General features: G+C 37.7%; 1 protein-coding gene across 2 annotated transcripts in view; it reads left to right on the forward strand.

Moving 5' to 3' along the window:
* Window positions 1–15,329, forward strand: part of LOC138710298 (zinc finger protein 235-like) — a 39,872-nt gene that overhangs the window by 705 nt on the left and 23,838 nt on the right. Inside the window, exons 1-2 of one of the 2 annotated variants that reach the window (XM_069841084.1) lie at window positions 9,439–9,881; window positions 13,010–13,107. In XM_069841084.1, coding sequence (XP_069697185.1) covers window positions 13,015–13,107 — 93 coding nt within the window. In that variant the 5' untranslated portion in view covers window positions 9,439–9,881; window positions 13,010–13,014. Of the gene's footprint in view, window positions 1–9,438; window positions 9,882–13,009; window positions 13,108–15,329 lie in introns of those variants that run through there. The other variant, XM_069841085.1, reaches the window with a different exon arrangement.

Raw genomic sequence — 15,329 nt, forward strand, 5'->3', positions numbered from 1 at the left:
TGAAGACTTCAAATTTGTTTTTCATGCGTAATACCTACACATTATTCACACCCATATATCAATCCTTACCCATTAAGAGCAAATGCTGGGTGACATTCGTCGCTGTACCCTGGACTCATTTCACTCGCATTATCAACTTCATCTCATTCAGAAGCAGATGTTTTCAATTAGGAATTCTGTCATGCCTGCCTCAAAGCACTGCTTCAATCTCTGACAATGAAGTGCCTTTACTTGCAGAAAATGTCAAGCAGTGGACACATTTTCAATTCTAAGAGTTTGAAATAGGGATGCCATGCCACGAGGCGTCACCAGTTGATATGAAATAGGAACAGGGACCTCAGGCCACCTCAGCTGGGGCAAGGAATTGTTGTAATTCCCACCGTTTATTTCAAAGTGAGTTATAGTCTAGACCAAGCTCTCCACTCATTCAATCTGTACACTCAATCCACTCTCTGCTTTCTTAGTCCACTCTCTCCCCTCTCTCCGTCATCTTTCTCCACTCTTAACTCTCTGTTCTCTCAGTCCATTCTCTGTCCTTGCTGTCCATTCTAATACTCTCAGTCCAATCTATGTACTCTCAGTCCACTCTGTGAACTCTCAGTCTACTCTAAGTATTCTCAATCCACTCCCTGTATTCTCATTCCTTGTGTACTTTCAGGCTATTCTCTGTCCTCTCAGTCCACTCTGTGTGCTCTCAGTCCACTCTATGTGCTCTCAGTCCACTCTCTGTACTCTGAGTCCACTCTCTGTACTCTCAGTCCACTCTGTGTGCTCATTCCACTCTCTGTACTCTCAGTCCACTCTATGTGCTCTCAGTCCACTCTCTGTACTCTCAGTCCACTCTATGCGCTCTCTTGGGCTTTCCCTCAACCCAATACGAGCAAATGCTGGGTAACTTTCGGTGCTGGACCCCGGACTCATTTCACTGGCATTATCACCTTAATTTCATTCATACGCTAAATAACCTAGATGTTGATACAGCGTCGTGAAATAACCCAACTCTATGCGCTCTCATTCCACTATGTGCTCTCAATCCACTCTGTCTTCTAAGTCTACGCTCAGACATCTCAGTAAACTGTATGTGCTCTCAGTTAACTCTCTGACTTCCCATTCTTCTCTATGTGCTCTGAGTCCACTTTCATCCACACTGTCTTCCAAGTGATTTGTCATTTCAGTACAATCTATGTTCTCTCATTCCACTCTCTAAACTCAGTCCACACTGTGTCTTCTCAGTCCACGCTCTGATAACTCAGTAACTTTATGTTCTCTTAGTCCACACTCTGTTCTCTCATTTTTCTCTATGTGCTCTCAGACCATTCTATGTACTCTCAGTAAACTCTATGTACTCTCAGTCCACTTTCTGTACCCTCAGTCCACTCTATGTGCTCAGCCCACCCTATGCGCTCTCAGTCCACTCTATGTGCTCTCAGTCAATTCTCAGTAATCTCAGACCACACTCTGTACTCTCAGTCCATTCTATGTGTTGTCAGTCCATTCTGTGTACTCTCAGTCCACTCTTTGTCTTCTCAGTCCACACTCTGTCCTCTCAATACACTCTACGTGCTGTCAGTCACCTCTCAGTTCACTCTATGTCTCTGTTCTCTCAGTCCATTCTGTGTACCCGCAGAACACACTCTAAAGGGAAGGGGTCTTATCAGGTAAGATACACTCACTTCTTTCAGCATAACAGGCTTAATGTTCTGCAATGCCAATTTTACCAACTATAAATCATAGCCATTTTATTGCATACAGTAATGGTACTTGTAGTCACTTATTTGAGCTGCAATGGAGTGACGCTTTTAAGAGTCTGTGTATCAGAAACTTGAAGCAGTAACATTTTATGGATTAATTAGTGAGATACGTTGTAATCATCAGATGAACACATTGTACCGAATAGTTTATACTGAATCTAAGTACAGAGTATGTAGAGGTACTTTTTTCTAGAGAACTTAATATTGCATACTAAATATTGGTTAGTGAACAATGAATATTGAATCCTGGGATTATTCTTTTGCAGTCTGTAATTGTAGAATTGCCTTAAATGAGTGTTGGTAAATTATTAAATTTTGATTACGAGATTAGTATCTAAAGTTACTACTATACTTAATGAATAATTTCCTCAAAGCTTAATGCACATACTGGTCTTATGGCAAGACGTTCATTTCATACTACTCCAATATAAAGAATATTTATTCGAAAGAACTAGTTTGTGATGCTTTTGCCAATACCTATAAAAGTGGCAGAATATTTATACGCCAATCTGCCAATAATATTTAAATTTATGAACTCCTATACAAAATTACAGTAATGTTTCGATGATCTATGTGACGCTGATTTTGTACTTTGTTAGTTTTTTTTAGTGTTGGTAGCCTAGCAGAAAGAGAGTTATCCAACAGAAAGTTGACAATTTTCTGCATGATTGTAAGACAGGGAGGACGAGTACAATAAATAGGCTATTTTCTCGCACATATATTATTTATTATGTACAAAAACAGGAAGTTAAATAACAATTCGGCAAAAAACTATAATAGTCTACACTTATGGCTCAGCAGACAGCATTTCCAGTTCCTAAGCAAGCATCCGTGGTTGAATTCCTGGTGTTGACAGAGATTTATCTTGATTACATGGTACTGGATATCTGTCCCTTGTCTTGCACTTTTTTGTGACGTCTTCGTGGCGGTCCTGACTGCAGTTCAGGAGGACAGTGTAGTATCATTATCAGTTAACAGTTTAAATGCATCTGGACACAGAGGAAAGATTGCTACAGATGCATTTCAATCTGACTTCAATTAAGTAATGTGTTTGGTTACCACAGTCGCTATGGCAACAAATGAGTTGTGATGCAGTACTGTTGTTCCTGGTTGATTTTGTTCGCCTATTCGGTCTGCTCATACCAGTTCCCAGTTAACGTGAATGCGTTTGTTCTGTTTTGTTACATAGTTATTATGGTGCTGTTGTACATTAATTCACTGTTCAATCTATTTGTTTTATTATTTTATTACGCGTGTTTAAAGACGCAACTACTACGTATCTTTATATTCTCCCTCTAATATCCTTCAAGTAGTTCATTCTTTCATTTATTCGTTAATTTTTTCATTTTTTTCTGCGATGCAGAACAATGACAACTCTCTGTCATTTTTAATTTCTAGGTGCGTTCAAGTGGCAGAGCTTAATACTGTGGGCAGTTCTTTTCCTTGCGCCCCCCCCCCCCGACTTTGAAAGTATGTGAGTACATTATTACTGGTCAACGCAAATATTTATAATATAATTTATTAGTATTAACTGGTGTAGGTTCGTTTTTCATTTGAGCACTGCTCAGACTTGGAATAAAAATAAACAAAATCATTTTTAATGCTAGTTTAGTACATATAAGTAGACCACCACTGTGGAATAACAGTTAGCATAGTGCTGCTTATGATTAGGTTTTCTCCGGAGCAGTTGTTTGCGTGCTTTCAATCGGAGATCTCTGGATTACCTCCGATTGATGCAGCGCAGGTTGTATATGTGATGTGGAGCAGACATACACTTCCCGCTGAGCATTCCTTTAATCGGATCAGGTAGTGATTTGATTCCGCTGACGTCCGCGTATCTTTTAAAATAAGTTGTAATTTGTTGTTGTTGTTTGTTCTCTCTTTTTTGTTTGCCTCTCTCTCTCTCTCTCTCTTTGGCTTTTTTTTTTTTGTTTGCTTGAGTGCTACGTTAGCTGACAGATTTTTTTTTTTTTTTTTTTTTCAAGTTTTGAAATTCATAGCATATATGTGGAAGGGCGTATTACAGTAGTTTTATGTTACTGAGCACATCAATAACATTAAAACTAATATTACAAAGACTGACACAGAAGTAAAGCTTTTCAGTAGCTAATGTAAACATTTATAGTTGTCCTGGAAACACCCCTTTATTCACTAACAGTTTCTGTCAATTACACTGGGCAACAAAAAAAATATTTGAATGTTTCTTGCACTTCATGAGTCAATTCTTACTAATTTTGGGTTGAGAAAAACGAATATGACAATAAAAAAATTTTTCTTAGCTCTAGTTGCTGTGATACACAATAGGTGGAAGTATTTCAGTTTAACGGATTAAGAGAAAATGATACATTTTAATTGCATATGCCAACAACATTGAAAGTACATTTATATTTTTTTTAATGGCAGTTACATTCTATGAGTTCTAAATTTATGGAAGAACCTGGCAGATGGTTGGGTCTGAAGAGAATCATTTGTGGCTTCATGAGATCGTCGTCTTTTAGCTTGCCTCTTGTAAGTGAGTTCCGGAGCATCCCTACGCAAAGACCAGCAGTAATCCACAAGCATTGTTTCATTTCAACGGCCTGATATCTTTGTTCCATAACAGAAATATCATGATGGAACCTTCCTCCGTGTTCACCACTGAAAGCTCCACAACTAGGAGGCAAAAAGTCTAGGTGGGAGTGGAGAAAATGGATTTCAAGGGACATGTTGCATCCGAGTTGATGGTATTTTTGCAGGAGCACTGTCACTAACTGCGTGTAGTTATCGTCTCTCTTGTTGCCTAAAAACCCATGAATAACTCCCTTGAAGGCTTCCCAAACTTCCTTTCCTTTCCCCTCCAAAACTTGGTAAAATGCAGGATCCTTTACAAGTTCTCGAATTTGTGGCCCGACAAAAATACCTTCCTTAACTTAGGCATCACTTAATTTCGGAAATTTCTCTCTTACGTACTTAAAGGCCTGTCCTTCTTGGTTTATACCTGTGACAAAATTTTTTATCAAACCCAGCTTAATATGCAGGGGTGGAAGAATATCTTTTGGGTCCACGAGAGGCTCGGCAACGACATTTTTCTCGCTAGGGTTAAGATTTCTTGCAGGCCAGTCTGCTTGAATATAATGTGATTTCCTATCCCTGCTGTCCCACATACATAAAAAGCAGCAATATTTTGTGTACCCCAGGTGCATTCCTAAGAGTACAGCAATGATTTTTAGATCACCACAGATTTTTCACTTGTGTTCATGATATTTGATTGAGTCGAAGAGGGCTGTCATATTTGCATAAGTCTCCTTCATGTGAACTCCATGACCAACAGGAATAGAAGGAAGATGGTTGCCATTGTGAAGTAATAGAGCTTTCAAACTAAGCTTGGAGGAGTCTATGAATAGCCTCCATTCAGTTGGATCATGGTTCAAATTCAGACATTTCATCAAGCCATTAATGTCGCAGCAAACAAGATTGTTTTTCTTCAAAAAAAAAAAAAAAAGGGAAGCAGATCCCTGTGACGTTGTCTGTGCTGTGAGACCCTGACATCACGTTCGAGAAGATTCCAGTGCTGTAGTCTAGACCCTAGAATTTCTGCCTTCTCCTTTGACAGGTCAAGGTCTCTAATGAGATCATTCAATTCTGCTTGACTCAGTCTGTGCGGTTTATCATCTTTTTTCCTCAAAATCAGGGTCATGGGATGTGGAAGCCTTGTTGGGTTCTTCTTCTTGTTCCACACTGCCTTCATTTTCTACTTCAAACACACAATTTTCGTGGCATTTTTACAAATTTGACACTTTAAAAACACTTCCAAACCAGAAATCCTGCCTTAATTACAGCAGAAATAATATGAAATTCACAGTCACAGCAACAATATCTATGTTTGTAACTTACAAACAGCTGAAGAACATTTGTTTTTTGTTATTTGACAGGTGTGCCAACTCGCAAAACAAAATTTCCCCCAAACTGAAAATGTTGACTCTAAAAATTGAAATGTCACTTTATCTCCAAAGCAAGAGCTAATCTGTCATTTTTATGGTGATTTTTGAATTCAGCAGGTGGAAATACATAAGAATTAGCTATTTTTGAGCCTGAAACGTTTTCATTGTTGACCAGTGTTATTATTCTAATCGGTTTAGTTTAACGTAAAATATATTAAGGGAGTTTCAGAATGGAACAAAAAAAATGTGTGGTATCAATGCGTTAAAGTTTACTGTCCAAAAATAACTTAAGTTATTCAGATTCTTCACCTGACAGAATTGTGATCATTGTGCCTCTTGAACTGCCTCTTCCAAAAAAAAGTGACGATTATCGAACAGTGAGAGAGAATTTCACCTACATCTGGGGTCTTATCAATTCCTTCTTTGATGGCAAGGTTCAAGGTTTGCGTACTACAGCCTAGATGAGAAAGATTTAATTTTTGGTGGCAGCAACCATATCTGGGGATTGTCTGTGATAACAGCAGAAACTCTGTTGTTTAGTCCTCATGAATTAATGACGTCTTGAATGCAACCAACAATTTAGTGGCTGTATGACTTCCCTTGATGACATAAGTCCAAACAAGCTGAAGTTAATTGGTCACCTGTCACATAGTGACCTGTTACTGTTACATATCCATCTTGCCTGTTGGAGGACCAACAGTCTGTTATGAAGGAAACAATTTTTGCGTTCTTTAATTCCGTCCACAGTTTATTCTGAACGCTGTCGCATAAGTCACCTAAAAGAACCTGCAATATTCACGTAAAAATAGATACAAATTTAAAAAAGCAACCAAGAACTCTAGTTATTAAATTATAATGAATAGTTTTTATGTTGGTCAGTTCTGCACACTATCACAATGTTCTTATCACGCAGACCACGTGCTTTATTTACTTACATGAGAAACAGTGTTACGACACGACAGTGAATATCTTGGGTTTAAACCCTTGACGAGATCTTTAAATCCGGCATCTTCGACCACGCTAAGTGGTTGCATATCTTGGGATATAAATTGAATTAAAAGTTTATCCAATTTTACTTTTTCAGCACTGTTCGATGGGTATGCTGAGTGCTCGACTGCTGTCCAACATAATTGTCAGCGCTTTCTTCAAGCTCGCGATTGTGCGATCGCTTCGAATGATCTAACAAATTCGAAGTTCCATCACCCATGGAGTAAATTCGCCCACAAAGTTTATAGCTTGCGATTTTATAATTATCTTCAACTAAATTAAAGAATTTCCATGCGATGGATATCTGCTTTGGTGCCATTTTATTCCACTCACAACTACCGTCAGTCCGTACGCGCCGGTCGTCCTTGAGCTCTACGTCCTCCAATTGTCTCTTCGCTCCGAACCACCGCATCCCTCTGTATATCCCCTGTTCCACCTATGGTAGTACTGGAGATCACTGGTGGAGAGCTTTATTCGTAATCTCCGATTCCTCCGGGGTAGTAGTCACTCCGATGAGCAGCACTGGCTTAGCCTGTCTGACTGTGAAACGAGTGGGTCTGGGTTCAAATTCTGATTGGAACAAAATACCTGGTTGGGTTTTTTCCGAGATTTTCCCTCTCAACCATTTGAAGCAGAATTGCATGCATAAAAAGTACCAAAAAAACTATTTCCTATCGACCTGATGGCAAATTTGCAAAATACGGACATACCGCCAGTGGTTGCACAGCACCTAAAATTTGTTATCAGTGCGGGACTAGTCCTTAAACTTCTCAACACAGGTAATCTGAGAACACAAAATTTTGTGCTACTCAAGCACACATGTGGAAAGATTACATTTTTTCGTTGATATATGTGTAGCAGGGTGCCTTGTAATACGTGTAAAATAATTCAACAGATACAGACCGATTATTTAGTCCTGACAGCTCAGCGACGCGAAAGAGGGGAAGTAATAGGCGTAGTGGGGAGAGCTCTGGAGTAGAGATAAGGGCGAGCTGTCGGTACTGTACTGTAAACATACCACTCTACCGCATTCGTGACGTCGATCGCTCCGAAAGCAAGCGAGTGAATAACCCAAACACCCCTTGGTGTAACTAAATGGACTTGCCTGACCCAGGGCGCACATCTCCAGTGACTATCAGGACTAAATAATCTTACTGTACTAATGTTTGTTTTATGTATACATACGCAGGTTTACGAAATGAGGTGGTCTGGCTAGATGTGGATAGCATATGAGGGAATGGGGTTGAAAAAAATATTGTTTCATAATATAGTGTACCGGTATTTCATTTTGTTTAGTTCATGAATGAAATAATATCAATTTGTCAGAAAACCAGTGTACAAAGCCTGGTTGTGACATCGTCATGTATAGATTGGGAAAAAATTATTTCTCATTTCATATGAGTAGCAATTATGGTGTTGATCAACAGAGGTCGAGGTCAATGAAACAATCTGCAGTTTCACCAACATAACCAGCAGCTCAGGTAATCACTAGTATTGCCATCAGGTGAGTATGTATTTAAAGCAAGTAGTTGAGAGAGAGAGTCAGAAAGAAAGAAACCAGTGACGCATGGTAAGTGGCTGGAGAACTAGGAATATAAGAGAGAACATAATGACTAAGTATCAAAAAGGTGTGCATTTTTTCAAATCGAAAGTTGTAAATTACAATACATCGCACAAGTTCAGGTCAATGCCATCTATGCATATTAGAAGCATATGTTCATTAAAGGTACAATCTATTCATTTACAGAATTCCTTAAATATTCCTTAGATCCAACATAGATCTTTATCAGACTAGATCAGACATACATTCCTTCAACACTAGAAATAAAAATAAATTAGATTACACAAGGTGCAGATAGAGTGTGAGCTCAAATACTTGCTTTTTTAATCGCATAAATATATTTAATAAGCTACCATTGGAGGCGAGAAAGTTACCAATAAATAGGTTTAAGTCCTGCATACATAGATGGTTGCTGAACAGACCTTTCTATTCAGTGAATGAATTCATGGAGTGTGATGTAAATATTGTATTTTAGAAATGTTATACTGGTGACAGACTACAGTTACTAATCGCGATCAGGTTTGTAGTGTGTCACCGTCCCGATCAGGAGCTAAATCCTGTATCCAGAACAAGATAATCGCGCTGAGGCAGGGCCCAGTGGACGAAAGTAACGTTTTAGTAAACTTTGTTTCCGAATCACCTTGATTTATTTATTTAGGAAGTCGTGATAGCTTCTGCTTTGGAATTTTGTTACCCCTTCCATTGTATTATATGAAATAGAAACGAAAATGAATGGCTAGATGTAGTGGAGAAATTTAATGCAGATGTGAGAAAAGTAAAAAGAAATATATTAACACATGACAGACGAACTATTCACACACACACGCGCGCGCGCGCACGCACACAGAGGGGGGGGGGGAGAGGGAGAGGGAGAGAGAGAGAGAGAGAGAGAGAGAAGGGGGTTATAAAATCTTTTCAAAATAATATAAATTGTATATGTTTACATTATAAAGCATACAATTATTTTAACAAATAAATTCCCATATCAAGCTGCAAGAAACAACAAAAAAAGAAAAAAAAAAGAACAAATATCAAAAGAAAGTATGAACTTTAGGTGTTGTCCAAGAGGGAAACAAACATATACAGTCGCGAAGCTCAATACGTAGTAAATATGCAAACATTAGATAGTTGCTCATCGCTAATATCGCCTCATTACAAGCAATGCAAAATAGTACCGTCACAGTCTATTGTTTCGAGCACCCTCAAAACTCAAGCTTCGTGACTGTATATAGTAGACTGTGATATACGTATGTACATAAAGAAAATTGTTTCCTCTATGATAATTCAGCTATTGACCAGACGAGACCTAGTGTGTCACCTTAGATAATATTGCTATTTTATTTCACTTCATGTATAGGTCAGGACTTTCACAGTCTTCTTGATGCACGAGTTTTTCCAACGGTCTAAACAAGCTCAGAGAGTGCTCGTTGGTGTAGAACGGTCTATTATTATGACGTCAGTTCTTTCTGCATTATTTTAGAAGCCAGACGTATTTGTTTTGCCGCACATTTTAGAGCATTTGCATACCTTTTAAATCTTTAATTTATTATAGAATTTAATATGGCGCATCTTCGGTATCTCCAATATTAAGAGATTCTGTTTTCATCATTGTAGACTGAAGAACTGAAATATTAGAAGATTCGACTTCATTACCTACCATAGGTGTGTATGATATGAGTGTGGAGCGAGTTATATTGGTAATAGGCCTATAACTCGTTGATGTGGAACATTTTCATTATGTATCGGGAATACTCATTGATCTGCCGCTCTTATGCAAGCGAAGTCATGCTCATGTTATGTTCAAATCTAGGCCTAATAAGTAGGCTAATGAACTCTTCTGTTTCGCATACGTTTCCTGTTGAAGTTACAGTAATTAACTATAATACGGCATTGTGTTACATTTGAAGCCACCCACTTTTCATATATGACCAGGGTGCTAATTAAGATTTCTGATGAGGGGGAGGGATAGGGTGACCAGATTCACATCGATAAAATAGAGGACACAGAGCTTCAAAAAGGAGGACATTGTTTGAAAGGTATTATGTACGAGATTTAGGCCTATTTATTTTACTTGGTTATTTAACGACGCTGTATCAACTACTGGGTTATTTAGCATCGATGTGATTGGTGATAGATTACCTGACATTTGGCTTACTGTTCGAAAAAGCCTCGGAAAAGACCCAACCAGGTAATCAACCCAAGCGGGGATCGAACCCGCATCTTAGCCGACTGAGCTACACCAGTGACTATTTAGATTTAGACTTAGGCCTATATTGTACTTTAAATTACGTGAATATCTATTTTATTACAAAATATTTACAGTACAGATTTAGGCTTATATCAAACTTAAAAGTATGTTAATATCTATGTTATTACAAAATAATTATAAAACTTAAAAAAAAAATGATTTTACAGTTAACTACATATGAAAGTCAAATTAAATAAAACAAAAACATTCTATTCCGTCGATACTGTGCCATCTACAGGAAAATTACTTGAAAAAGGCGTCAAATCAGATAACTTCAAAATATCAGACATACAAGTGACAAAAACGAGGACATTTCTGGATTTTTTAAAATTCCTCCCGGACAAAGGACATGTCTGGACAAAAGAGGACGTCTGGTGTTGGGGGATAGAATCCTGATACCTCATTGGCATTGGACTTCAGACTCAATTCGCCATCATTAATTCAGATATAATAAATTCATCATCATGCATACAATAACCTAGTTAAGTTCATGGTACAGCATGCTCAACAGTACAAGCATCCAGCCGTATCGGAATTTCTTCGAACTAAACATAATTACGAATTGCATCACTTCTTTTATCTTAATACACACAAATTGATGACAACAGAGCGACAGAGGCATCCTCAACCTCATTCGATATGGCTTAACACTTGGTCGCACTGAGTTGCTTGTCTTGCATCTTGATTATAATAATAATTATATCCATGAGCAGGCTTCACATAAGATGTGTAACTCGTAAGTTATTGTTGTGAGCTTGCCGGTGATGATCAATATTATTTTGTTTCTTTACAGTACTTTATACTTTATAAAGCATACTCGTATTGAAACAATTATATTTTGTGAGGGGGATAGAAGTTATCCCTGGCAGAGATGTTAATATGAATTTATGAGAGGGGATAACTTTGCAACAGGGGGTCCCCCCCATCCCCCGTTAATTCGCACACTATATATGACAGTTATGCATTAACTCGTCTCTTACGGCAATGAGTGGTGGAGGTAAGAAATACTGGTGTACACTAGAGAAAATTATTAAAATACCTTGAAAATGCCTAGGATTTACAGTATGGAAAAGTAGAAACTGGATGTGATCACTGGGAGAGCTATATGTCCACCCAACCCGCCCCAAATACGTATTAACTTATATACCAAATTCATCGTACGTGAATGAAAAGCATGGCCGTATTTCCTGAATGTGATGAGGTTTTTTAGTGTCGCCAACACCTCTCAATAATACTACCCACCTAATCTAACTTGACCTAACTTCTCACATAATATTACACACCTAATTTAACCTAACCTAACCTCTAACAATACTACATACCTAACCTAACCTGTAGTAACAATCCTCAGATTTAGTATCATTTCGTTTGCAAATGTTGCCCTCCTTGGTGTACGTTGTGTCAGGTGCCATCTAGTGGAAGACGTGGAATGTGATGGCGGATGATTCTTGTCTCTGTTCTTTATAATTACATTTAGTTCGTACACAGACATACCACAGTCTAGTATATACAGTCACGAAGCTCAATACATAGGGAATATACATCCATAGATAGTTGCTAACCACTAGGATCGCTACTATCGCCTCATCACAGACAATGCGAAATAGTACCGGCACAGTCTATTGTTCCAAGTACCCTCAACAACTCAAGCTTCGCGACTGTATATAGCCTACTAGACTGTGGACATACTCTACCTTGTCTGAAGTACTTATACAATTTTATCTGTTTCATCTGCTTTCCCCCTGTCTTTTCCCTTCCCTCTGTCTTCTCACTCTCTATTACTATCATTACGCTTCAGTATTAACGCATATTTATATAGTTTAATTTTACTAGTCATATTGGAACCACCGAGAATCGATCTAGGAACCTTTTGCTTGGTAGTCTTGCAGATTAAACATTAGATCATAACATCGTTGAAAATTCTCCGTTAAAATAATTTAGAATACATAATTTCGATAATCTTTGACCTATCGATAGAAATTTATTGATTCATGTAATACTGAAATTATTTAAAAGTAAATTTTACGAACGATATAGGTTTTTTGTACCTATAACATTTCAAAACTTCACATTGGCATTTCCTTGATTAGACGCGAGTACAGTAACATTGATTCACAGACTCTATCTTGGATATGACCAAACAGGTTTAAAACCATTTGTTATTTATTTATTAGTAACTGTCTTCTAATGTACAACAGTACGAGTGAAAATATTGAATAAGACATTAAGTACTAAAATGGTATGTTATTTATATATTTGTGTTATTAATACTTATTCTACGTGCAAGCCCCTGTAACCCCATAATACTCTCACCGTAACACTTCTATATTATGCCTAAATCGCCAAAAACAGATATAATACATAACATCGATACGAGTGTTAAGACCAAAATTTCCCATTTTCATGCAAATATAGTTGTGAGTACAAAAGCGACATATGTGATTTAACGGCACATTATGGTTAATTACCATATAGGGCACACCTGTAGCTAAGTTAACAGTTTATAAACATCAAACAGTTAATTGTATGAAACTGCTTTCAGGTGAAATGGATGTTATCAAGACGGAACCCGAGGTCGACCCTTTGACAATACAGACATCTAATGACGCAATTAAAGAAGAAGCAGATCCATCACCAGATGTAAGATCATTCTATTCCCTATACTCTCTCATTCCTATGTTACTAATTACTGTGTGAATGCATAAAGTTATAGTACACTATAATTTAATTTTTACCTGAAATCTGGGAACACCTGTAGCTGCACACTATTATCACTTTATTACTATGACCGTTGTTGTTTCTGCTGCTCTTGTTTTCATGTTATATATTATTACTAGATTAAATTAAATTACTACGAGATAGAAGGACAAATTTATAACTGTTCAGACATGAAGCCACACATATTTTTCTGATGAATGAATCTTCTGTAATATATGCCTTGTCTAGATCATGTAATGGGGACGTTTGTCATACAGTGTTTCAACCACAATCTTGATCGTCGAGAATAGCTGATAAAATGAATTGCTTCCTCGTTCATCTTGGAACATGTGAACATTGTTTCACTAGACCAGATTATATTCAAGGATTTAAAACTCTGATGGTGTTATGGTATGGAGCTCAAAAGTACCTTCTTGTAGTGCAGTTGATGTGTCATTATTGTATGGGAAACAATTTTGAACTGAGTGAAGTTGACTGCTGTGGAGTAATGGTTAGCATGGCTGACCATGAAACGAGTGGCCGGCCCGGGTTGAAATCCTGGTTGAGACAAGTTACGTGGCTGACGTTTTTCTGGGGGTTTCCCTCAACCTATTAAGAGCAAATGCTGGATAACTGTCGGCGCTGGACCCTGGACTCATTTCACTGGCATTATCACCTCCACTACTCTCAGATGCTAGATGAATATAGCTGTTGTTTAAGCATTGTAGACTTAACCTATTAAAAAACATGAGTGAATAATTTAGAGGAACCATAATGAGTGGCCACAGCATTTTGTCTTCTTGTTGCCACTTGTTCGGTAACAAAAGTTCTTTTGCCACTGATAATTGGGAAAGGAGTTTGACACAGTGAGTAGACAGTGGAATGGTAATTAATTCCACCCTTAAAAAAAAAGAATAAATATTTTCCACATCTTACCACTTACAACACACTTACGATTTTTAACTTTGTAATCTGATATTTTTCACATTGCGTCCACAAAAACAACACTACACGAAATTCGTCCTCTTTAAGATGCGCAATAGCTACCCATAGCTAGCTGCATACTCAACACGTTACTGCTGCCACAAACAATACTGTTTCCAAATTTAAAACTCTTCCTTTAAACCAGTAGCAGCATGAAGGAATGCATTGTACGTTATAAGTCACGATGTATTAGCATCTTTGACCTTAACAATTAAGAAAAATAAGAAAATTAAATCGATTTTTAGAACAGAGACAATCTGGGAAGCTTATTAAGAAACCAAGAACAAAAATCTGGGGACTGTCCCTAGGAAACAGGGCTGTCTGTAATTATAGCATAATTGGTACCTATTTGTAAACTTTATGTTGTGAAGATGGGGGAATCCATGTATAGAGTAAATATTGAGAGCTTCCCCTAAAGTTCTACATAGAAACAAACCTAACCTGAGTACTCAGATATTAACATTTCCGTACAATCTAGATCATTCCTGGCATCACCAGTATAGGTCTCCTATGTTTCGGTATGTAAACAGTTGTACATTGTAACAGTTGTCTGAGACTCTTCTTGGGATGCTGTCATCCAGCGCTAATAGCAGCTTCGGTTTCAAGAACATGTCTGTGGCCACCAGTGTATGGCATGTTAATAGATCTACTTTCTTCAGAATTACGGTACCATTTCCTTATCGACTTGTAATTGAGTGCTCTTGGATCATGATACTCATGGTTAAAACGAAATTGAAATGTTGTGCAGTAAAGGGCGTTTTGTTTCTGCACTCATGCCAAGCGACAGTCTGACTTGTTTTGTTCTTATAGCTTTTGTATAGCACCTTCATAGCAAACTGAAATAAATTTTTGTGATTCCATCTGCAACCTCATTCTAAAATGCCCTTTTTTTTTTTACATTGCTTGCTTTCGATAGACAAGTTGACTTAAATTCGATGTTATAAAGATTAATTATGATCAGCATAATTAGTGTTAATACGAGTATTAATATGTCTCAAATGGCTGGCATACCGCGTTTCCTTCCTTCTTCCTTCTGGTCTGTAAGGCATTAGTCTTTTAGGGACTCTACAGTAGCGTCAAATTAATCCGAACACGACATATTTTTACATTTTCTGTCATTTTTGGCCTCACAGCTGCTCATACTGCTTTAATTGACATCTGTAGTACGTGTAATTCCATTG

The sequence above is a fragment of the Periplaneta americana genome, chromosome 12 (genome assembly GCF_040183065.1).
Source record: "Periplaneta americana isolate PAMFEO1 chromosome 12, P.americana_PAMFEO1_priV1, whole genome shotgun sequence".
Classification (NCBI taxonomy): Eukaryota; Metazoa; Arthropoda; class Insecta; order Blattodea; family Blattidae; genus Periplaneta; species Periplaneta americana.